Source organism: Colossoma macropomum, unplaced genomic scaffold (assembly GCF_904425465.1).
Source record: "Colossoma macropomum unplaced genomic scaffold, Colossoma_macropomum, whole genome shotgun sequence".
Classification (NCBI taxonomy): Eukaryota; Metazoa; Chordata; class Actinopteri; order Characiformes; family Serrasalmidae; genus Colossoma; species Colossoma macropomum.
This window is the reverse complement of record NW_023494802.1, coordinates 33,986,560-34,012,218: the sequence shown is the minus strand read 5'-3', so window position 1 is coordinate 34,012,218 and position 25,659 is coordinate 33,986,560. Positions and strand designations below refer to the sequence as shown.

The 25,659-nt window shown below is 38.2% G+C and overlaps 1 protein-coding gene and 1 long non-coding RNA gene across 2 annotated transcripts; one reads left to right on the top strand and one right to left on the bottom strand.

The window, feature by feature from the left end:
• Positions 1-1,140: 1,140 nt before the first annotated feature.
• Positions 1,141-5,808, bottom strand: hoxc13a (homeobox C13a). The gene is made up of 2 exons (XM_036592058.1): positions 4,406-5,808; positions 1,141-1,958 (listed from the first exon to the last, which is right to left on the bottom strand). Exons 1-2 carry the CDS (start codon positions 5,067-5,069, stop codon positions 1,702-1,704), a joined length of 921 nt encoding a protein of 306 aa, XP_036447951.1. The 5' UTR covers positions 5,070-5,808; the 3' UTR covers positions 1,141-1,701.
• On the top strand, positions 5,552-25,659 carry LOC118822781. The gene is made up of 3 exons (XR_005008472.1): positions 5,552-5,661; positions 6,604-6,679; positions 25,350-25,659. It is a non-coding gene; the product is annotated as an uncharacterized LOC118822781 (long non-coding RNA).

Sequence of the window (25,659 nt, the reverse complement as noted above, 5' to 3'; positions counted from 1 at the left end):
AAAAAAGATAGATACATTCAGGTATTGAATTCGCCACTTTAAAACTATTTCTAAGGCGATCTTAACGCTCTGATGCTTCTCGGAATCTGCGAACAGATCGGATAACGTATATGTGACCAAAGGAAAAAAAGAGTATGAAATATTTGTATGTTAATAAACCTCTTTTCTTGTTGCGATTCTTCTTTTATTTCTACCTATTACTTTATTTAATTGTAAATCGGGCCTTCCAGTGGTCATATAAAACATCCGCGCACTACTGGTGCCCGCATGTTGACTACAGTGCTGACCCCATGACTTCTAGACATGAGAAAGCAATCTTAATACATTATTATATTGAAGCGAAATGCTCTTTTGTGCTTGGTTTTGTATATATGGTCAATGCCAAAAACAGTTTCCAGTCGCATAGTACTTTCCAAAAAATAGCCATCTTCCAAAAGAAATTGTTTTATGGCAATAGGGCCCGCTCTTAGTTTTGCATTTTTTTTTTTCAATATTCAGGCAAAACAGACCGAAACCATTGCTTCAAAATGAGTAGTTATCATGGATCAACAACAATTTCGATAGGTTTTCGATATTAGCTTGGCTCACTGAGCGAAAAACGCTAAACTCAATCATACTATGCAATCAGATTCTAAATCAGAGCCATTCATTCGACTGATGACAGAATTGCCTTCAGTGATAATTAGCACTCAATCATAGGTAGTGAAGTAAATGCGATGATTTCCGTTGTCATTATTTATTTAAGAAACACGTCTCCATTCAGTACTTCAGGAATTAAACAGCACAATACAGTTCACATACTGCACAAAAAGAGGTACAGACTTAACAAGTTTGTGTGAACAGCCCCGATGCTTGACGATATATATATAATTCTATATATAAAACAAGAAAGATTGTGCATTAACGTGTAATACTAAATGTTTGAATCGCTTACAATCATTCCAGTTGCATGGCAGAGACATACAATTCACTGCTAAAAAGGGGGGACACAGATGATCTGGAAACATTCCACTTTACAGCCCTGTCATTGGCGAGAATAGGAATTAAATAATAAAGGCATTGCACTGTACAGTTAAACGTTAGCAGCCTGGTTTACCCTCGGCATTAAAAAGTAATGTATCCCACAGTGAAACATTTAGCTTTTGAAACCTCGGAGGCTTATTTGGAGCAAAGCTGAGATCTCCCGCGACCACAAAATGCGGAGAGATCCCACATTGTTCGTTTTGCTGTAACCGCTCGAGTTTTGTTCAAGTTCTCGTTCAGCCTCAATCTCGGCATTTGAGTTATTTCTTTGCTAGTCCTTGTGTATCTTCTCGCGATTGGCACTGGCTGTATACACACCAATGAACAGACGTGGAACAGTTCGCTGTTTGAAGATGGCACGTAACCCAAGTGTCCCTTCGAAACTCAGATATCATTTTAAATATTATATATTTATATATGTACATTCATAGAAAAAAAAGGCTTAGTTGAAATGACTTTCCAATATTTTTTTTCACAGTTTCAGGGCATTGCATATGTCCCCAAAAGCTTAAGCGTGAGCGGCTGTGTCGTCGTGTGCATGTTTTAAATTAAATAAAGTGGAGCAAGATGGGGAGGGTAGGACGTGGCCTCGGGCGCATGTTCTTCATTCATGGTTTCTGAGAAGAGGTAAATAGCAGACTGTCAAGAACGCAAAAGAAAATTCAGCCAGGCATTCCGTTAAGTGTGCATGTGGTTGTTCGACTTGGATTTGCTGACAAGTTTCTTCTCCTTCACCCTGCGATTCTGGAACCAGATCGTGACCTGCCGCTCTGACAGGTTGGTCGTGGCCGAGATGCGTCGCCGTTTGTCTTTGGTGATGAACTTGCTGGCCGCGTACTCCTTCTCCAGCTCCTTCAGCTGGATCTTGGTGTAGGGAACCCGCTTCTTGCGTCCTCGCCGGTAACTGCTGACCTCAGGCTGCAAAGGGACCACGTCTGCCAAAGAAAACAGCAAAGAAATGCCTTTTATAGACTATCAAAAGCCTTTGCTTTGAAAAATCCCAATAATTGGCGCACATATCGCACATGAAAAGCACCCAAGTTCAGAGAACTTCACTCAAAGGAAGTGGCATTTAGTTCCAAATGTGTTTACTCAAAGGAATTGGGAGATATTTCAGAATGTGGAGAGAGGTTCTTCAATTTTGGGCAGAGACATTTGTGAAAAAAGATCTGTATTGTTTACTAGATCAAAAACACAGTTTTAATGTAGTCAAATACGCGTTTGACTACACTAAAAGTATCAAGAATAGCCACCATAGCTACCTATGACCTATTCTTGATTTATATATATATATATATATATATATATACACATTATTTTTTTATTGGCTGTTCCTCCATGAGGTATTTTATATAGATATAAAGGAAAAGAATAGCCAAGACACCACCTGCCTAGTGCAACATTATGTGCGCATATGTGCATATATATATATATATATATATATATGTGTGTGTGTGTGTGTGTGTGTGTGTGTATGCAAGCTGTTAAGCTATTGAAGCTAGTATACAGCGTCCCATTTGAAGACGGTGGGTTATTTTTAAATTAGCTCTTTCTCCATGAAGTTAGCATAAAATATGCTGTCGATAACCCAGAACAGGTATCAGGTATTTCATATAGATATAAAGTAAAAGCATAACTTAGACAGTAATGATGATAATGAATGAATGAATGAATGAATGAATGCATAGATAGAATAGAATAGAATAGAATAGAATAGAATAGAATAGTGGGTTATTTTTAAATGAGCATGAGCTCTTTCTCCATGAAGTTAGCATTAAATATGCCGTCGATACCCCAGAACAGGTAAAAGCCAGTTTGCTCTGTACACCAGAAAATGAAGACAACCCACTTGCATCACCCTTTTATGCAAATGATTGCACCTGTATCTTCCAGGTAGTCTAAAGTGGCAAAACACATTGCGGTTAAAGAGGAGGCCGCCTTAATTGTGTCTCATGAGAACCAACCCAAAAGCAACCCCTCTTATTTGTATTCCAATATGGCTTACTCATTGTTGAGGTAAAATAAGGTAAAGGATGGAGTTCACCTGTCATGATGGGCCTGCTTGAGTGCGGGCACTAAACACTTTTAGTTTAAAGCTGACATCCACCTTTTCTCCCTCATTAAGATGATAGATAATGCGCTGGTGGCATTTCCTCTAGTTCACAATATATTATTGTCCCGCGGATGTGGAGGAACTGTGGGGAGAGATAATCGCAATATGGTGGAGGGGATGTGAGAAGAAAAGAAAACAGCCCCATCTTTATCTTCATCTCCTGAATAGGAACAGGAAAGGGAAAATACTGAATAATAGTAGCTGGTCACTATTTTTGCGTGACTTTTGCGCCTGAGCAGTGTTTGTGGATGTCATATGCGCTCTACAAGTGCGCGTGCGCCGTGAACGTGTATGACCTGTCTGTCGGTCTGTCTGTCTCTCTGTGAGGATTCTCAATAGACGTCACACTGAATGGTGGCGACAAGTATTCAGCGTTGAGCTGCAGCGTCTTAAATTCACCAACAAACATTTCAGGCCATATTAAAACCCAATTAGTCCAGTTCTATTTGTTCACATATCAGTGCAGCTTCATTAAATAACGTGAACTGTAACTCTGTGTGCCACTATGCTTGAGCGCATGTGGAGTAGTTTTTTTCACAGGCGCAAAAGCAAAAACAACCGGACTTGCACGCACTGCATCAGCCAGTTAATGAAAAATGGATTCTGGCATCTGCAAAGCGTCCATGACACATGGCGGGGCCACCGCTCCTCGGACACTACTGACAAAGATTCAGCGATTTATAGGCGCAGTGCAAACAGGACTGGCCATATTATCATACAGGAGGAGTAAAGGTAGCCTGTGTTGCCATACCCATCCCCGACCTGCACGACTACAAGGCTTAATTTCATTTGCAGACGTTCTCTGACTTTATCATATCCTAGTTAATATTTGACCAAACCTCTGTAGAGCAATACGTCATATAAATGATGGACCATTTTATACATCTGCTTTGTTGTATGGAAGGAGAACATTGTTTTGCCTTCCTCAAACTACAGCAGTGATTGATCATTTACCACTCAGCCCAGTCAACGCCATCAGGGCAAAATGTTAGGAAAGCATGCAAACAAACGCTTTTGACAGTTTTATGTGTAGATCTAGTTAATGGTTCTCCCCACAATCTACGGTTCACATGTGTTTCAGATCAACACTGTTTATTTCCTTCCCAAAATGTAAATGTAGATATTTCCAACAAGGGCAATTTTCATACCAGAAAACAACCGTAGCTCAAATCCAATTACGCAATCACGCGTGTCTGAGAAAAGTGGGAATTGTCTAGCAAGAACTTCTATACATTGAACATATCTGAGAACAAATCAGAGAAAGTATACCTGGAAAAGGAGATTTCCAGAGATGGGACGACTGCGTTTGTTCCTTTGAGCAGTACACCTGCCCATCCCAGCCGTTCGAGAGAGCCCAGTGCTGGTAACCCTCCATGGGAATCAGCGCGTCGTGCCGCGGCTCGGGATGCGCGCTTATGCTGGGCACCACGGACACGTCCAGATAGCCGGGGACCGCCTGGTACGAGCCGGCGAAGCTGGGGTAGAAAGTGAACTCCTTGGCTCTGCTGGAGAGCTCCTCGGTGGGCAAGGCGCCGCTGGGCTCGGCGTACTTTTCCGCCGGGTGATACGAGCACGGCTTCTGCTGCAGGTTGACGTTGTGCGAGTGCGAGAGTCTGCAGCCGTAGTACGGGTTGCCGAACGGGTAGCCGTAGCCGAGAGAGGCGCTGGACGAGGTCTGGGGCGCGGGACACTGTCGCCCCGCGTCAGGGGAGGATATATCCGAATAGACGGAGCCCTGGTGGGTCGCGATTGTGCCCGAGTGTCGCCCCAGCGCGGGGTGCGAGATCAGGTCCCTGCAGTGGCTGGCAGGGCAATTCCCGCTCAATCCCTCCATGGTCTGGCTTTTATTCGGGCTACTTTCATTCGGGCTTTTTTCGTACACGTACATCAAGGTGTCCGCCCAGCGTGGATGCAGGACCAGCGAAGTCGTCATATCACGGGCTGCCGATGCTTTTTAAAAGTCGACTACTCCAAGACGATGCCTCATTTTCCAACTACAGTTTTACGCGCGCGCGCATGCGCACGACGACCCCTTCGGCGCGTCCGGTTCATTAAAGCGCGGGCACGTGATATGCTAACGACACCGGGGAGAGCGACGCGGAGGGGCGGGTGGAAGAATCCCTTTAAGCGCGCGCTGGCTGGCATTTCACTGCCTCCTCCTGAGGCGCTCTGCGCGCGCGCATTGGCCGAGCGCGCCCCAGACAGCGACTCTTAAAGGGGAAGGCGAGGAGAGCTCGAGTGAAGGCTAGAGGAAAACAAGCGCGCGCCTTTTAGCCGACAAGCATGTGCAGAAAGCAGGCACTGATTTTGGGATTTTGATTCCCCCGCAACAAGAATCGAACTTAAGCATCTGTGTTAACATATACCAACACGATCAAGCCCAAGAGCTTCCAGATCTATACCCCAAAAACTAAGTAGAGTGAATAGTCTGCTGTTCGTTTGGAATATATACGAGATTATTTTGCTATTACTATTTTTCCCCTGTCATACTTTAACTCCACTTGAAACAGTTGCTGAAAGACAATGTAAGTGAATGATTATAATTTTTAATATAACTGTAATGCTCTACTGCTCTCCTAACACTTATTGTATTACATGCAATTTCAAGTAGGAAATATGCATTTATCCATATGCATTTCTGATTTCCACTGCAAGCCATATTTTTAAGGGAAACAACCGTTTGGCCAGTTGAAAATAGATACCGCCTATCCATCCAATATATTAAAAAATAAGAGAATGCGATATAACTTATAACTTGAAGAATATATATTCTTTTTTATTCGTTGGCTTGATTGCTCATTCTGGACGGATGAACAGGTAAGGGCGTTTAAAAAAAGACTAATTATTTAAAGGTAAAATTGAGGTCATTGTTAAATTCTGCAGTCATTGCATTTTTGCGTTTTGTAGCGTGTCACGACGTATCTTCATTGTTTTGAAATGTAAACTGAATGGTCAATTGCTATATTTCATCACTGTACTTACAATATGAATCAATTGCTGTAGGCTCTGCTAGATGTTATACAGGGCTTTGTAAGCAATTGCGTGCCTACTGCATATAATATTAACCAAAAAGGACAATTCTTTGTATTTATATTAGCGCTCAGTGGTTTGAAAATAAAGGTTTGAAGATAAACAAGCCATTCCTATGTGGTGTCATTGAGCAGATTATTTGCAACATGAATGGACATGAAATGAAGTGCGAGCTTAACTTGTGGAACAGGGTCATTTTCCAATGTGGAACCCGGCGAATATGTAGCTTGAAGTTATCTCACAAGCAAAAGCATACCTATTGCAGACTTTCTAGTCGTTGGAAACTACCTCAGCTGTACAACCTAGCGCACTTCACTACAGTTTATATGCTATAGCAATGGTATAAGCTACACTAGCATCCGGTGTTTCGCTTTTGTCATGCATTGCATGCTTCCACCAAAAATGCAACGGATATGAAGTAATTGCATTTGTTGCAGCAAACTAATCCAGCTCTGGACGGACGAATGCGGACGGCTCTTCCAAATGGCAGCTGCACGGAAGTCCAAGGTCAAGGTAAAAAAGCGCAGACACACAGGGTCGTAATCAGAGTCTAGACAGACAAGAATGAACTTCACACTCGGCTGCATGAAAACTTCGGCGCAACTGAAAGGCTGTGAGTTAGAACGTCGGTAAGGAAAAGGGGGTCAGATATTGCAATGCTGTGGATCCTGAATAATCCTGGCTCTAATAGAACATGACAAGTGTTAAAGGTGCGCAGAAAGACAAACACGACAAACAACACCGGCTAATCTGCTGCCTAACTCCGCAAAGGCGACATTTTTTAATCTGTAAAAGATCCGTGTTAATCTAAACTGAGTTTGTTAATCTGGGTTTAATGAAATGCTTAGACGAACCCACTTCAGTTAGGTCTAGTCTGTTTATCTGGATCAAAATAAACTCTGTTCTGTTCTTCAAAGCAGTGGTCGGTGCACATTTTTGACTACCTATTGGTGATGTTGACGTCCTTTTTGATGATTATACATGTCAATAAGTGCCAAAATGAAAAATAAATCTTGATATTTCATAAGCATGGTCATAGTTCGACAAAAAAAGAGGAATAAGTGAGGAACCAACCAGGGACAAAACTGCAGATTTGTAGTGGTGTATTTTTTTTTACCCATTGGAATTCATACTGACGCAGGAGGAAATGTTATTTGTTCCCAATCGAGTTTGAATTGGCTATTTGGTATTCTAATACTGTTATAGCAAAAAAAAATTTTAATACCCCTTTTGCAATTCATTTAATTCATCAAAGTTGACGCACATTTTACTGGGAATTTTGCAAGTAGGTACTCGACCCACAGTCCTTATTGCTTTGCTATAGCAAAAAATTATTGAATGCTCTACAACCTGAACTAAACGAAAATGAGCATGCACACATATATTATACGTAGTCAGATTTAACAATGGCAATGCGGATGTTATCTTCAATAATAAGCAGTTTGCCTTCTGCAAAAAAAATAAAACATTTGCAGGCTAGAAGTCTGGAAGACATTGATTTAAATGATTACAGGTTTGATCGATGCTTAAATATTTCTAATTATGGTCCAAAAAATCCACGTATGCTATTATAAGCCAATGTTTTGAAATGGGGATTTAATTGAGAGCTATTCTTTAACAACGAAATGTAATTGTATCTGTATATATATATATATATATATATATATATATATATATATATATAATATATATATATATATATATATATATATATATATATATGTATATATATATCTGCCTATATATATCAATTATTAACAGATATTTAACATAGTGTGAGAAATATAAATGAGGGACTTAATGCCTACAGAATTCGCAGTTGGGGGACTCTCTTTGTATCCCCTCCACTATCATAGAAACTAAGTGTTACGTACAGTACATGCCATTATAAGACTGGTAGTGAATGCTCTGAATGCTGCTGAATTGAATGGTTTTCTAGACAGTAGCAGAGAAAATGTGAAAAAAAGGCTGAACTGTCTTATATTGAATAGTTAATGGACTTCAGGCGTCACTTTTTCTGTTATTGTTGTTTAGAAAACTATTGACGGCCTTGTACTGCCATGTTTACAGTCATTCTGACGGCCACGATCAGAATAACAACAGCAAAGTATGAGTGGTATAAGTTTCACTGAGTCTTAACACACAAAGCATTGCTGCAATACTGCAGTCTCTCTCTGTCTCTGTCTCTCTCCCTCTCTCTCTGTCTGTTGTGTGTGCGTGCGTGCGCGTGCGTGCTTCTTCCTGTCTGCATTTCTCAGTTTCTCCATTACAAATAACTCTATGTAAGCTTCTGTCAAAAGAAGAAGCTAAAGTCATAGTTTGCACAATTTAAAACTGTCAGCAGAGTGATCAGTTCAGCAGTACACACTGATATATTTCAGCCAATGAAATGTCAGTCTTGCAGAAACAGTTGCTAAATGTGACATTAAAATGTAGAAGCAAAGCTTTTTAGTTGGCGGTTTGGTTGGTAGGTGAAGGCATCTGCGTATACTTTGTGACCTTGCAGCATTTCCAAACAGTCTGTTTGTAACCTTTACTGATGGAATGTTTGTTTAGAGCGCTTGATATTTTTCCACAGCTGCAGATGAAATATTAAATGTTAAGTATTTTATTAAGTATTAACTGCATACTGCTGCAGTGGCGAACTGGTAATGGAACTGGTGGGTTGTACAGTTAATCTAAGGCAAAATAAACCATTGATTGGTGTATGAACAATAAAGTGTTTGTTTTCCATTTTTTTTATTCGATCTGTTAAAAAATTTGCCAAAATGAAGCACAAATGGAACAAAACATAACTCTGAAAAAATGCTATATTGACATCCGTTTTGGTTTGGCCAGTTATCAACTGAAGCCTAAATGAACAAAGGGCCTTTTAAAAAATACCCGCTAGTGATGCATAATGGTTTTCTTCTGCCCTTCTCATTTGATCATATTTTCATTCCACGTTTCAGCTCCATGGTAACCCAAGTTTGGCTTCACGTTTGAACAAGCATTTCATCATCGTTCTTGTAACGAGAAAGTACTGCTAAGCATTTCACTCTTTCATTCTACATGTATGTAGAAGAGCTCAGACCTTTGAGGGTTCTTTGAAAGCGAGATTATATTTATGGAAAAGTATTTGCCGTGTATTCCATGCTCTGTCTGTTATTTTGTATAAATTATACGCAATGTAAACCAGACTGTCGCTAGCTACGTGTTCCCGTTTTGGGGAGCAGGACTGCAGAAAGCGGGCTAATCATACACAGCGCAGCCTGTCGATCATAGTGACAGACAGACAGGCATCACGCATGTCGCCAGCTTCCAATGAAAACGCACATGCACGCAGTTATTGCAGATTGCATTGCCTCTAAGTATTTTTGCACGCTATGGGAAAAACGGATGAATAGCAGTGAAATTCACTTGCATGATGTGGCCGCAGATTTTCAAACGTGTTCGTCAACATAGAGACCTTGCCATTGAAAGATTTGGGAAGAGGAATTGTTGGAGCTGTGCGCCTCGGTTGTCATGGAGAAACTGAAAAATCGATGGCCGCCCTGGTTAAAGCTCCCCAGACTCAGCCCTATTAAAACCTGGCCTTGGTGTCGGTTTCCTCCGCGCACAGAGCGTGTGTGGGGTTGTGTGTGTCCACTCTCCACATACGTGAACGCAAATGTATTATACACACTGGCATTACATGTTCGACCAGTTACACTTAGTGATCGCCCCGCAGACTGGTCTCCACGCTAGTCTCATTTGGTAACCACAAGATTTGTTTTCCCTTAAAATCCTGTTCTGGACATATTACGAAACATTTTACATACCTTGCCAGATGTAGTTTATGATCTATGCATATGTTCTCAGCCTAATGTGATTCAGAGGGACGTATTGCTTAAAGCGTCTTTACATCATAGAATAACACACCAGCGATGATATTGCTACTTATATCTTCCATTTGTTGATGCTGAAAGAAACGTTGAGGAATTCCACCAATTTTGACCAAGAGGTGAACAGTCATTCAGAGTGTTTTGATGTGAAATGCTCTGTTCTAGAGAAACCGAGTCAAAACTGTTCACAGTGGTGGCGACAGGAACCAGACATCCACCTCCAAAAGCTCTCTCAAAGATAGTAAATGCATTAAATGGTTATGAATACGACCACGCATGAAACATCATTTTAGGATAAATATATATGAATAAAGCATTTTTAAAAAAACATTATTTATGGTGAAGAGGGACATTGTGAGGCAACATAGTCCGTGACGAAAATTATTTTTAAAATTTTTATTTCACAATTGTATCTTTAAAATCTGAGACGACATGTAGATTCACTGGTCATTTGGGTGCAAAAATGGCGGTATTTGCGTTGTAAACATTGCAACACCTGGACCCTATCACCAGCACTGTAAAGAAATCCAGCTCGGTGAGTTTCTCTACAGTGAACCACTTCAAGTCAAACCACTCTGAATGACCAAGGATTTAATTTTGCAGAAATGTTGAAAAATTGGTAATTAAAAAAAAATTGGAAACTGATCTTTACAAAGAACCTTCTTCATAACAACAGATCTCATTAGAAACCACAGTCTCTCCAATGCTGACACCTTAACCATCTAAGTGTATCCTAAGCAGCCATGCGTCTACAGCACAAATAGACTTGACTCCAAACGAAACAGCATTTAAAACACGGGTTCCTGAATGATTCTTCACTTGAATGTACGCTTCCAGGAAGGTCGGTTAATAAACATAGATCCTTTACATTAAGTGGAGTTTATTAAACTTTTTAAAAATATTCTTCACAGTCGCACATCTCATTTACATACCATCCCTGGGTTCTTTATGGAACCAACAGTGGTTCTGTATAACAGTGGTTATATAGTGAGTACTGGTCAGTTGGTAGTGCCAAATTGTACGAAGAGTGCTCTTTATTGGATTTCTTCGGCGTGAAACACGCTCCCCAGTAAAATCAGAAAGATCATAAGTAGATTTACTTTTAAAAATTCACTAAAACAAAATTTGATGAACCTTATATAGATGTTGTTGTAGTATTGTTGTTTTTGAATTTGTTGTTGCTTTTTGGGACATTTTTGTTTAGGTAGGTTTAGGTTCAGTGTAGGTTGTTATTGTTTACTCTTTCATTTGTTGAGTATTTGACTTATTTTGGAGTTTTGCTTGTTTCTGCTTATGATACAGACTGTTTCTTTGACTTTGATTGCGATTGTGGACCTCAGGAGGGCTAGCGACCGGGTAATGGAAGCTAATGGCGAGCCACGCCATCCCACCAAAGAACCCTTTTGGGCACCTTTGTAAAAAGTGTAGAGTCCATGCTACACTGGCAGTCCTTGCAACATTAAACAGATCTATGTAATGCGCTCTTGGCGCACAGGGGCCACACCTTTTTTGCCTGTGCACGCACAATCCTGCAGAGGGAGGGGAAGGAGTCTGTGGTGCAGTGGGTGGGGGTGGGGGGGGGGTTGTTGGGGGTGTTGGGGGGGTGGGAACGAGCTCTTATATGTAACTCAGATGAATTTACACCCCGTCAATAATTCTAAACGCGTATGAAGACGTTATGCGGTACCGCAGTGGAGAAAGAGAGAGGGAGAAAGAGAGTGAATGAGAGAGGTTTAATGAACATACACACGTTACTGCGTGAAAAAGGTAAAGATTTGGATTTGATTAGCACATTTCTTACACTTGGTGAAATACACTGACAAACACATTCTAAAAACGCGTGCAGGACAGCGCTGGACCACAAATGCGTCGCGTGTTGGCCAAATCGAGCTCTGCGGCGGTGAGACTGGGGGCTGCCATGCTGCACAGCCTGCAGGGTGAAGGGAGAGAGTTCAATAAGTGCTTAAGCTCCACACAACAAGGAGGCCACGAGCGCTTCTTTCTTTCTCCCAGATCATTTCTCTAATTAGTTATTATTTAATCAAAGACGTAATTAAACTGTGTTAGTTTTTGTTTATAATAAATGCTACAGTATTTTTGTCATATAGCTAAGAGTTGCCAACAAAATAAAGCATAAATGACTCATAGTAAAAAAGCCCATTGGAGATGTTGAGGACTTCATACTCTATTAAAACATTACTGAACATTTATTAAACAGAGCATTCGAGCTTAGCTTACTAGCGACTGAATGAGCGCCAGTTAGTCTTCTTCACATGCCACGTATTATTGGCTCTCCTGCCACGTCTCCTGTGTGGACTGATTGCAAATCATTTAATGCAAGTAACTTCATAGCTTTTCAGATCGACTTTCCTCTACAAACGTTTTTTCTTATTTTGTGATTGAATTAGTCTTATTCAGTGATTAAAAATAATTATAGATCCGTTTAGGTGGGCGTCCAGTCTCAGGCCAAACGTCTCCCCCACTTCCAGACGCGTCTAGTCGGAAGTCCAAGTTCAAGTTAAAAGAGGCGGTCAATTACTCTGGCTAGACACGTTGATTTGCGACGGCGAGCTGCTATTGTACTTTTTCTCCTCACTTCGGTGTCCGTAATTAAAAGATTTCTCAGGCATATTTTCTCACTAAAACAGCAATGCAGTAAAATAAACAAACAAACAAACAAACAACCATTCTAGTCGGCCTCCGAAGGCTGAACTGCAGATTTCAGAAGAAGAAAGTGCAAGAAGAATCAAATAGAGCTGAGGACTGTTTATCTCAACATAAAGATTAACTGTTGAACAAAATTGGAACATTTCAGAGCAATTTATTTGGGTTTTATTGGAAAGGAATTCTCTCTGGATCAAAATAAATACTTTGATTTTTGTTCATTTTATGTAAACCAGGTACTGAGACAACGTAATTCATTTATTTTAATTGTTTAGTATAGACGTGTTTTCAGCCAAACAACCCCAATGGCTTGTTTTTTTGAGTACTTAGAGGCAGTGTAAGCCGTCTACAGCTGCTTTTCACGTCGTAGCCTGAGGTCTCGCTCCAAGTGCACATGGCTGAAAGCACGATCACCAATACAAACTGTGCTTTTTTTAAATCATTTACCTGATTCAAAAGTGCTCGCAAATGAATGAAATGCGTTACATGAACAAAACAAGTCAATTTAAAGAAAGCAGCTGTGTTGGTGTAATATATTTTGACACAATTTAATCATGACCTTTTTTTCCCATGCAGATCATGCAGTGTAGCCTCTGTAGTGCAAACTGTAGTAGGTGTGTCACTGGTGTCATTTGCGGACTGGATCTCAATTCTACGCTGAATTAAGGTTTTAGTATTCATGCTTCAAATTTTTTTAACCCTTTTGACGAAGCCAGTTTTATGAAACGAAGGAACGACAAATGAATAAAGATCAACAGACGATGAATGAATTCGAGATATTCTTGAAAGACTTACGCGTCGTTAAAGTGTACTAACTAGCACAACATGCTGATTTTGTAGCTTAGCTGAATAATATTTTACCACTATTTTCATAATGCAGAACTATATGCACCATCGCTACCGAGAGTCAAACATGTGGCTCAATTAAAAGAAAAGAGGCAATATATTGTTCTAGATTGTTTTGCAGCACAAAACAAATATTGTTTTCTGAGATTTTGTGTCATTTTATCTTTTTTCATTTTTATATATACTATGGACATAGGAATTTTTTATTTTACTCTATTTACAGCAAGGTACCCTTGTATTTCATTTTGCTTATTTCACATCGCTTTTTTGACTTGCCTTTTCGGTGCTATTCTAAGATAGTCGGTTGTCTCTTGATATTGCATGATACTCTTCTTTACCACGTGGTAGTAACAAAGACGCTTTAAGCTCTTAATGCTGCTTAAAGTCTCTTAAAACTATTTCTGAGTCATTTAACATTACAGCACAATCATACAATAACAATAACACGTAAATATCAATAATAATAATAATAATAATAATAATAATAACATTAGTACTAGTACACCAATAATAATATGAGGAAGAAAATTGTAATCATTATTACTATTATTGGTATACTAGTAGTAATGTTATTATTATTGTTGTTGTTTTTGTTGTTGTTGGTGGTGGTGGCGGTGGTGGTTATTTAATAATTTAATAATATTTAATAGTAATTTTTAATTTGGCAAGTTGGTTCATAATTCACACCAGCAGATTCCAGCTGTGAGAATTTGCCTTTAAAGATTCTAGTCAGTATCAAATGGTTTTAAATATAACAGTGAGAATATTTTGTTTGTTTTTTTTTCCAATATTAACCCGATAAGAGGATACAGAACGCCCTCTGCAGTTAAATACTTTTGATTTACCATCTCTTTTCTTCCGTTAAGAACATCACAGCAGCCTAAGCAGAACATCTATTATCTCACATACAGGCTGGTTCACTGACCAAGCGGTATTATCTCACATATAGGCTAGTTCACTGACCAAGCGGTATTATCTCACATATAGGCTAGTTCACTGACTAAGCGGTATTATCTCACATATAGGCTAGTTCACTGACCAAGCGGTATTATCTCACATATAGGCTAGTTCACTGACCAAGCGGTATTATCTCACATATAGGCTAGTTCACTGACCAAGCGGTATTATTTCACATATAGGCTAGTTCACTGACTAAGCGGTAGCTTTATAAAAACTGAGATTAGACTCTAAACTGCACATGAAGTCCTAACTAACTGTACAGAAATATACTGTGTACGCTCAGATGAGCTCGTGCATTTCCCCTCGAAACGTTCCTGAAGGTCCTCGGTGTTTATGCTCAGTACAGGCAGGTGTACCGGCGCTCAGAGTAAAATAACTTTGGTGTTTGGATTGAGGTTGAACCGCTATTAGCCGCAAAGCACGATATTCATCGTGTGAAGCCTCTTTCACCGGAATCAAGGTCAAAGTTGCATTTGATTATCAGACCAAAACCAAAATCATTGCGTAGTCATGTAGTGCCATGTGGCGCCCATTAGGGCTCCTGATATGCCAAGAATTCATCATATAACTACGAAGCATTTTTTGCAATCTTGATAGGCTGCATATAACCCACGAGGCAGCTACTGGAAAATTTCACCTGCTCTCCAGGCGCGAGCCTCAACAATGAGCAATCCAAAACGCATTCTACAAATAGAAATTATGAAATGTAATGAAATTACATTCATACCTGTTTTAACATGTGTGTGGTGTTTTGCAGGGAATGTTTTCACACTGCAGGAAGTTTTGACTTAGTTATTAAATTATTACATTCGAAAGTGCAACAAGGATTAATAACATGCGTATTTTAGTGGCAAATCTTCATCCAAAATATGTCGTCAAATGACGCTTCTGACTGTTTGTTTTGCTGAATCGTTCACAGATATCAGAAAAATGTAAGAGATTCGTTGACAAGAACTATAGACACTCATGCACGCGCCTTCATTTATTTATTTATTGTTACATTTTTTGTCAATGTTAATTCGTTGTAGAAATCGCTATTTCGGAACGCTTTCGTGAAAATATAGCAGAGTCTGATGGTGGTTAAATTAGACGATGTACTTACTATTCTTTCAAATTTTAAAATAAAGTAATCCAATGCGTCTCATTGGCTAGATCTGACTTTCGCGGCAAAAACTTGTGTCTTGGTCAAGGTCAAGGTCTTAGACGGGAAATAGGAGGGTGGACATTAGCTTCGATTTTTTCACTCATTAAGTTTGGTCAAATTGCGTTTTTGTCAAACAAGGACGCAAAAAGACTTAAATGTTGCCATCCTGTTTAAAATGATTAGCTTAAGAGGTTATAGTTACCATATATAACATGCTTTAGGCTTCATTTGTAAAGCGGATATCCATTGTTACGACGAATGGGACAACCTTTGGTAATCGAATTTGAACAAGAAATTCGCTTTATTAACGAATTATCAATATCAACTGCGTTATGCACGCCAGCCTGATCACTCACAAAATGAACCAACAGCGTTGATGGACTTACAAACTGAAAATATCCCGACATTAAATACATTCATTGTGTTGTTGCAACCTTTTTGCATGACATGAACAAAAATGAATGAAAGTGCATTTAAGAGAATTCAACTCCAATGAAACTCAAATAAATTGCACTGAAATGCAGTTGAACATTGTTTTGAGGTAACAAAGTCCATGTAGACAGACTGATTGAATGGAAATGAATAAGTTCATAAGGTTTTGGCGCCTTAATGCTATTTATCCAATATTAACACAAGAATCAATCAAATACAAGAATCAATCAGTTTTAACTTAACAGCAGATCTAAAAAAAAAGCGTTAGCTGGCTTGGCTAATCCAACTTATACTCCTGAAATACATGACTTTCCAGGCTTATTAAGAACTGTTCATAGCTCAAAAGGAATAAAGAGATAACCTACAAAACTGAAAGCACAGGCTCGTTTCCGCTCTTTGTACTAAATGGACGGCACAGTGTATCCAAATACGCGCTAAGCTACGCTTCTACATGTGATTTTTGAAAAAAAGCAATACAACAACTGCAAACTTTTGGCCAATTTACTGAAAGAAATAACATACCTCATCGATTTCGGGGCATGCACATAAGAATAATGCATGAAAAGAAGCTATAGAGAAGAGCTATATGAGTGAAAGCCACTAGCATTAGCTAGACAAGCATGAGAGCTAGAGTTCAAGTTCAAAGTCCTCTCCCCCAGACAAGCAGGGTGAGGAGACGCTGGAGGACCCTTTAACCTCTTACAAAGTAAATCACACATAGAAAATTCGCTGCAAGCCCTCAGATCTGTCATACATGGAAAGGAAATAATATTTGCCTTGAATAACTCTATCCAGCTCTATGTGACGCTTTTGAAGTGCCTTATTCATTAATAATCACGGTTGGGTAGAACACAATTTTGAGAGCAATTAAATATTAAAAGTCGAAAAGGATCAACATCAAAATCAAGATCAAGATTAAGATTAACGTTATTTGGAAAACTAAACTATCTATAGCAAACAAGCATATCTCCATCTGCGATCAAGAGCGCGTAGTACGGTAATATGATGCAGGCCTACCATCGTGATATCAGACCCTATCCATATAGTATATTGTCCATTCTAATTCACTTCTCATCCCAGCTCTGTCCTGATCCAGACGACATCCAGCCTTTTTTCGCCTCTGCGTTCTGCATTTTGGAGCAATAAGTCCAGCAGCGCTACAAACAATTTCCTCACCCCAACCTTAAAACACTGTGCGCCTTTTCATTTTTACAGCATTTTATTATTCATACTGTTGCGTTTAAGTGTTCCCCATTTGCTCGTTTTATGAGCAGCATTTTCAAATAATAGAGACCTGTAAAAACATATCTCAATAAAGTGCAGAGTTTCCCTTTTCGTCCCTGCACTTGAACTTACATCGAGCTTCAGTGCGCATGGGCTGGTAGAAGATGGAAGTTCCAGTTCAGAAACCTAATATTCCTCAGCGATAAACGAGGCAACAAAGAAAAATGTTTGAGGAAAATGTGCCTCGTCTTTGGTTCACTTCCTGTAATTTTCATATATGCTATTATAATTTGCTATAACACTCCCTAGTACTGTTGTTCTTTAGTTTGGAAACGTGTGGTAGTATTATTTAACTACTGGACTATTTATGTGTACTATTAAAGAGTTATAAATCTCTTTATTATGGTAATATGACTATCCTATTAATGTAGTCTACACGCGTGTTATATAGCAAGCAGTTATATTTCCACATCATCTACTACTAGAAGTGGGTGGAGTAGCTAAAACCACAGTATGGAGTGAAATTCTGGCTGAGGTAGAAATCAAAAGGAGCAACTTCAGTGGCAGTAAATAATTGAAAAAAAATTCTGTAGAGTTGCAATGGAGCGTCTTAGTGCATTAAGCATCTATACTGTAAAACGTCATTTAATTACTTATACAAGTCTAATAACACATACTATTACTTGCCCAAAAAGCTTCCCAGCATTCTTAGCAGTTTGTTCGTTTCTATTAATTAGCTATTAACTATTCTCTTTGCAAAATGTTACTATGTCATAGCATACATTGGTGTTAATTGGTACGACGTTTGGCTGCATTTTTACATGGTTTTGTTGTTGTCAACAGGTTCAGGTTAACCACCATGAATGCAAACATGACTGAAGCTATTAGAGTTCTCAGAAATGTCTAAGCTGTTAACTCATTATTGTAGGAAACAGTCAATTTACTATAATGAAGTCGTTCTAATTGACGCCAATACATTACACAAGGTAGAGTGTTTGATTCAAGGTAATTTAACTAATTCAAGATTAAGCAGAATTTGAAAATATAGAGCAGTGCTGGACATCATTTATAATCACTGGGCTGTTTGAGTTGACCTTACTTTCTGCAGAAGTGTGGCTCACTGAAAATAAGAAATAAGAATATATAAAGTTATTCAAGTTTGAACCTGTTAAGTAACTTTACTTATTTTCTTCCAGTAGGTTAGCATTACTGTTTAAGCAAAGTCAACTAATTTAACTTTACACTCTTGTGCCCCTCTTGTCAATGGGGTGGTAACCTTGAGGGTGCATCTTCAGTATCTTTAGTTAGGGATCATAATTTTGCCATATTCCATTGAAATTATACATTTTAAAGTTGTGTTGATTCCACATGTTCTGTCTTGTCTCCAGACTTTTCTTTTGCTGCTCGGTTTTTAAACATTAGTTTCTGAAAAAGTACAAATGTGTCCAAATATGTACAGAATTTTGCCCTAAAAAAATTACTAAAGTTTTGGACTTTGTTTGTACCTTGATGAAGGAAAATTGTACCTTTTTGGTCTAAAATAAAGTGCTAAATTTCGATTTTATACCTAATAATTATGATGTACAATCAATATCAATAAAGTGTAGATACTGAACCAACAGAAAAGAAGGAAATACCATGAAATACCATGACATACCCCCACCCCCAACCCAAAAAAAGTAATAAGTTAAAATGGGACCTATGGAAAAAGTACACACTCAGAAATAAAGGACCCAACTGTCACTGGGACAGTACCCTTCTTGTCACTGGGGTGGAACCCTCAAGGGTACATCTCGGTACTTTTAGTCAGGGAACATAATTGTACCATAATCCGTTGAAATTATATTTTCTAAATTGTATTGACTCCACACACCCCGTATCGTCTCCAGACTTTTATTTTATAGCTCACAATTTGACCCTAAAACTACTGTTGTACCTCTGAGGGATTATTTACATTGTTTGTACCTTGACGAACGAAAAATGTACCTGCACAGCACCTTCATTTCTAACAGTGTACCTTAATGAACGAAAAAAAAAATTAATAAAATAAAACGTTAAATTTCGATTTTACACCTAATAATTATGATTTACAATCAACAGCAATGTAGCCTAGATACTGAACCAACAGAACAGAGTGAAATACCATGAAATACCGGGAAAAATACCCCCCAACCGCCCCCCACTCAAGAAATGGTTAGAAGCGTGATCGTATGCAGAAGAATGAAAATCACATGGAACCACTGAGTCAATCAAACACACGCGAGCCAGTATAATCGCTCTGGTAACGAATGGTCGTTTATTTGGACCTTAATAGCCATATTTTCGTTAACGCCTGATTTTTGCTGATGTTTTAAAGTTCTACACCAAGACCCCAAAGTGAATTCAGAAGTTAGGTATGACGGTTTGACGGCGCATCAATCGCTCAAGATGAGCTCAAAGCTCGTTAACGTGCAAGAACACAATAGAAGCAAATATTCCACGATGTGCCAATGGAAAATAAGAGAGCACGTGGTGCTGGACACAGCGCACGGGCGAGAGAAGCTATCGTGCCACCAGTCAGTGTGAACCTACTCGGAGGGATGGAACGGTCATCAGATAAAGGCGTTCCACTCCGAGCTTCAGCTAAACATTTTAACTACGCTTAATGTGTGTGCCTCAAGTCCTCCGACTGCCTTTTACTCGTTTAATTGGAGTGTTTAAAGACCCATTCTTGCTTGGATAAAAGTTGTTTTTCTCCGTCCCTCAATCCCCCTATAAAGGCAAAATAAATACAAACCAAATGTAATTTGAAATTGCAGCTTTTTTATGAACATATCCAGAGCCGTTATGGGGCGATGAAAAGCCTCATTTTGTAACATTTCATCCTGCGTGGAGTTTTATGGAGATCCCTGCAGAAGTGTGGCGTTTCTGATTCGAAATTCCTCTTTATCAAAAGGACGCGGCACGCGGGGCTCTTAATTAATGCTGCCTTTAATTGTGTAATTAACGCAGGCAGGAGTTGTAAAATAATTTGCATGAGCGAGATATTAAATGCTTGATGGGAGTTTACATGGCTGTTGACTGAAGTAATTCAGGTTCTCTCAGAGCCGGACAAGACAATGAGAATATGTGCTCCAATTGTGTGGCTATCAGAGAGCCAGAGAGCCAGAGAGCCACCAAAATTCCAAAATGTTTGTTGCATATTTGCAAAAACGGCTTGAAGTTGGAATGTTTTCAAGCAATTATATTTTTCGTATTAATATTTTAAGTATAAGGTTGTGGAGTTTCAGAAGATGATCTATTTCCTGTTGCTCTGCTTGTATTTTGCTCAGAATTTGGATCCCAAGGTTTTGGTCCGAGCTTGCAAAACATGTGTGACCTGGAATGAATCACTTTTTTCACATTTTCCAAAAAAGAATTCCATTCTTCCATTACTTTTCCCAATTTAGTGGTCTAAATTCCTTAAGTTGACTTTATAGCTGACTTGGTCAATGATCTTAGAAAAGCGTTCACTTTTCGGAGTATCTGGTGGTGCTGGAGGTCAGTGGTAATAAGCAATGTTCATGTGCATACTTAAAAAAGAGAGTTCTTCAAGAGTTCTCTATTGAACCATGGGTTTAGAACCATTATGTATATGTATAGAACCATTTCATGTTCAAATGGTTTTTGCATGGTGAAATGGTAATGTATGTGTTGCATACGGTTCTATACAGCACACAAAAGGGTTCTGCTGTTATGATGTCAAGCTTGCAACAGCAGGAGAACCATTTTGGTGCTTTATAGAACCATTTTCAAAAGAGTTCTCTATAGAACCATATACAACACATCAAAGAATGCAGCAGGCAAATAACCATTTAAGCAGACAATGGTTCTATATAGAACTCCTGGTTCTGAAAAGAAGTACTGCCTTCACTACAGAGCCCTTGAAGAACCATCTTTTTAAGTGTGTACAGTTGCCAGCTGCACTCTTGAAGATAAAGATTTCTAAATGGTTCTTGACTTGGATGTGGGTTTCGAGGAAAAAAAAACATTTAGAACCTTTCCCTTTGTTAAACACTGAAAAGGTTCTTCATTCACACAGCTCATTTATCATTTACAAGATGAAAACACCTTCAGGGAACCAAAAGTGGTTCTTTTTGTTCCAAAGATCCATTTTTGGTGCCTTCATTATTAGTCAGGGAAAATAACTGTACAATAATCCATTGAAATTATATTTTATTCCACACACCCTCTCGTCTCCAGGCTTTTTATTTTATTGTTTTGATTTAAAACACTATGCCATGAACAGGTACAAATATGTACTTTTCACCTGGGAAAAACCTATTTAAGGTAGGTGTACCTTTGAGGGTACATTTACATTGTTTTTATCTTGCTTAAAGAAAAATGTACATGCACAATACCTTTATTTCTAACAGTGTACAGTGATGCGTGATCTGTATTAGCAGGTGCCACATATAATACAATGCTTAGTAAGCACTCATTGATATGAACAGTCATCATCACATTTAGATAGTAATATTTACACTCTGTGAAAAAGAATAACAGTGCTATAGCAAGTTAGTATTGGTGCACTTTTAAAGATATACTGACTCATCTGAGGAAAAATAATCTGAAATCTTAAAGAAAGAAAAGGGCTGTTACAAACAACCAAGAGCCACTTGTTTACAGTTCGAGTCACAAAATAAACGTCAGCCATTGCCCTCAAGGTCGAGATGGAGAGTTGAGTGGTGACAGGGAAGTGTAGTTTGTTAATATGTGGTGATTGCGGTAGAGCTGTGGTCTAACCCTCTCTGAATCAGCCACTTTACAACACCTGGGATTTAAAGCAGGACATGAAAATCTTAGCTATTTCTATTCAAGCTAAACCTCAATTTTGGTAGTATTTGTAGCCATGATAGCAGTAGTAGTTATAATAATAATAATAATAACCATAATAATAATAACCATAATAATAATAATAATAATAATAATAATCATCATCATCATCGTCATCATCATCATCATCGTCATCATCATTCTAATGTAACCAAAGCAGAAAACTGGAAGCTTACATCATTGTACCAGAGTTTGGGGCCAGGATGTGAACTGGAACCAACAAACTAATTAACTTCTTAAGTTTCACGTAATTTATCGTAAGAGTATGTGTGGTGCCTCTATGTTCAGTGTCAGTGTAAACAAAACAAACAAAACAAACAAAAAAACATTTAAAACATTTAGATAAAAGAGTATACTCTTATATAAAGAAAATCCTCCACTCTTAAAAAAGATGGGTCTTCAACCCTGAATGCTTAAAGGGTTCTTTGCCTGGTGAAATGATTCTTCAGACTGATGGAGAATGTGTTGTACATAGTTAAATATAGAATCATTTTCTTAACTGAAGAACCCTTGAAGAACCTTCTTGAGTGTGTATGGTGATTTTTAAATCACCAAATCTATTCTGGATCTATGTGTTATGAAACATAATACATGCATTATAGTGCAAAAGTCACACACTTCATTAATTTAATAACCAGTCAAAGTGGCCACTAAGTACTACTGGGTACTACTAGTATTACTGGGTAATTAGATATAATATAATCCATTTGCATTAGGAATGGGAAAATCAAAGGAGAATAAATGAATTACCAAAATTGGAGTTTCTTTGCAGACATCCAGAGAGTGGGACCCCTAACAAACATGCAAGACCTAGACCAGGTCTGAAGCTTTGAGAGAGGGAAGAAAATGAAGCTCCACTCTTACTTCAGGTCTGAAAAAATACACAGGTGTTTCTGTCCATCCTTCCACTGTGAGAAGAAACTCAATACTGTGGGTCTGAAAGGATGTGTAGCTGTCAAGAAGCTCTTACTGAGAAAAGGACATAGACATGAAAGAAGAAATTTTGTGAATCAAATAAGCTGCTGGTGTTCTCAGAAAAAGTCCAGACCTCAATATTATTATGTGTGTTTGGGTTATTTGGATTGTGAGAAGCAGAAAATGCAAAAACAACTTCTAAAACTGAACTTTGAAGGTGTGAAAAAACATCCCTGCAGATTTCTTTGAAAGAAAGTCTCCTGAAAAGAATGGAAACTGTAATAAAGTCAAAGCGTGGACACACTAAACACTGAAAAATGTGATATTATATTTAACTTTTCCAAAGGAATTGTTTTATTGTCTTTCATTTACTTGGACAAAGCAAACAGTAAATATGGAATTTGCTTCCCATTTCGCTAAAGCACAAATTATCATGACTCTCTTGTTCACTAGAAGTTTGTTTTGTACAGAATTACAGTTACAGAATGTTTGCAAAATTCATCGGCACAGTCCTCGGGGACTACTCTGCCTCACAATGCCCAGCATGTACCTCTCCACCATGAATGACTAATAAAACATACCTTTTAGGCCAAAATCTTTTTGCAAACCTATCACAAAACTGTACCTCAACAAGCATCAGGCAGTGTATTTATAACCATTTCACGTAATAACTTTCTGTGAGGGATCTTTTAGAGGTGGACGTCTGGTTCCTATCACCACCACAGTGAACAATTCTAAAGTTTATCTAGAACAGAGCATTTCAAACCAAACCACTCTGAATGATTTTGTTCACGTTAACCATTTAATTATGTAGATATTTTGAAAAATCAGTGGAGTTCCCCTTTAACTCATCACTTATTGACAAAAATCACTAACAAGATTGAAATGATTGTAAATGGTGAAAGCTGTTATCCTGTCAACTCGTTTCAGTCATTAGCTTACACTTCTTTAACAGGTGTATAATAATAAAGTCTGACTGATGCATTGATTCCACATGTTAAAATATGCTTTACAAACATCTGATGTACATATACTGGTGTCTATCATGGAAGTAATATTTTTGTTGGTATTTTGATATTTTACAAAGAAAATGCTTTTTCTGTTTTCCACACATTTTATGGTCAAAATTAAAAGATGACAGGAACCAAATTCAGGTCGGCAACTGTACGTAGTTTAAAAAGTTTGGTATTTATTGTGCATCAAAATAGTAATGTAAACATTGTTTGCTAAACATGATTAAATATTTATAATGTAAATACCAGATAAACACCAGAGCAATCTTAAAAAGACTGTAAGCTGCTGTTTTTCGTTGTTGTTGTTTTAACCTTTTTCTTTTTTAGTTTCAGCTTGTTGGGTTTTAGTTTGATGGTTTTTGCTCTCCTGCTGTAAGAAACAGTTATTTTGATAATATTAAAGGTTTTATCTATGTTTTGAATATATTTAAAAAGAACTACTAATTACAACAATTGACCTGGGGGGTAGCCCACAAACCAGGATTTCTCAGTTTAGCTAGATAACTTAAGTCCAAAGTTAAGCCTGTACAATAGGAAAAGAGCTGAGGGACATTCCTATTGTACAGGCTTAACTTTGGACTTAAGTTGTCTGACAAACTGAGAAATCCTGCTTTGTGGAATACCCCCTGGTGGTCAAATGCTCATTATTAACTTTATAACCACAAAATGGTCCCACAGTATAAAGTGTTATAAAGCTCATCAATTAAAAAAATCATTATACTTATTCATCGATGTAGACATGTTAAAGAGCTGTTTTATTTGTAATAATTTTGTACATCATCGCTGTACAAAATCTTTTTATTGATTTTTTTTTTCTTCATTTGAACGCAGCAGCTGCTCTTTATCTTGCATGAAAGTTTCATGATGAATGGACCAACAGAAATGCTCCAAAACCACTTACAATAAAACCTATTCACTTCAACTCACATTTAAAGTCAAGAATGTTTCTGCCTCCTCCTGTTCAGTTACTGTCTTGGAGATACATGTTTTTCTTTGGACAGTGAAGATATATTATGTATACTGCCAGTCATGTGTGCATAGCAGTTACTACTTTATATAGAAAAGTTCACTGAAGTTTAAACAGTAAAGAAAGAACAAGGAGACACAGAGACAGCATTCATGCAGATGAATATAATAGGAGGAAGAAAGGAAAAGACAGTTAAATAAACATTCTGTACAGTGAAGCCTTTTAAAAATGTACTTACTTATGAAATAAATAAATAAACAAAAGAGATTCTGTAAAATACACATTCTTGATTGTTTTACAGGTGACGAAAAGAAGGCCAGAGGAGAAATCGAGAGAAGCAGTACAAACCTGCTGGACAACCATCCATGCAGGAGATGATTCAGTCAATAAAAAAGTCTAAGTAAAAAAGGCCAGCCAAAAAAGGAACATTAGAAAATAATAATAATAATAAAAAAGAAGCAGATGAAGACACTGATTATTTGTTTGTTAACTGCAGTAATGTTTGTTTTTGTATTTTATTAAGAAAGAAAATAAAATTAAAGTGATTTATTTTTAACTACTGCAAGAAGGTTCTGCTTTTTGTTTCAATGGAATTAAAATGATTTGTTTTA

Excerpts from the sequence above, each read along its gene's own strand:
- hoxc13a (XM_036592058.1), bottom strand. The coding sequence starts at position 5,069 with ATGACGACTTCGCTGGTCCTGCATCCACGCTGGGCGGACACCTTGATG. Across the intron at positions 1,959-4,405 it reads CTGGAAATCTCCTTTTCCAG|ACGTGGTCCCTTTGCAGCCT; the intron begins GTATACTTTCTC and ends TTTCTTTGGCAG.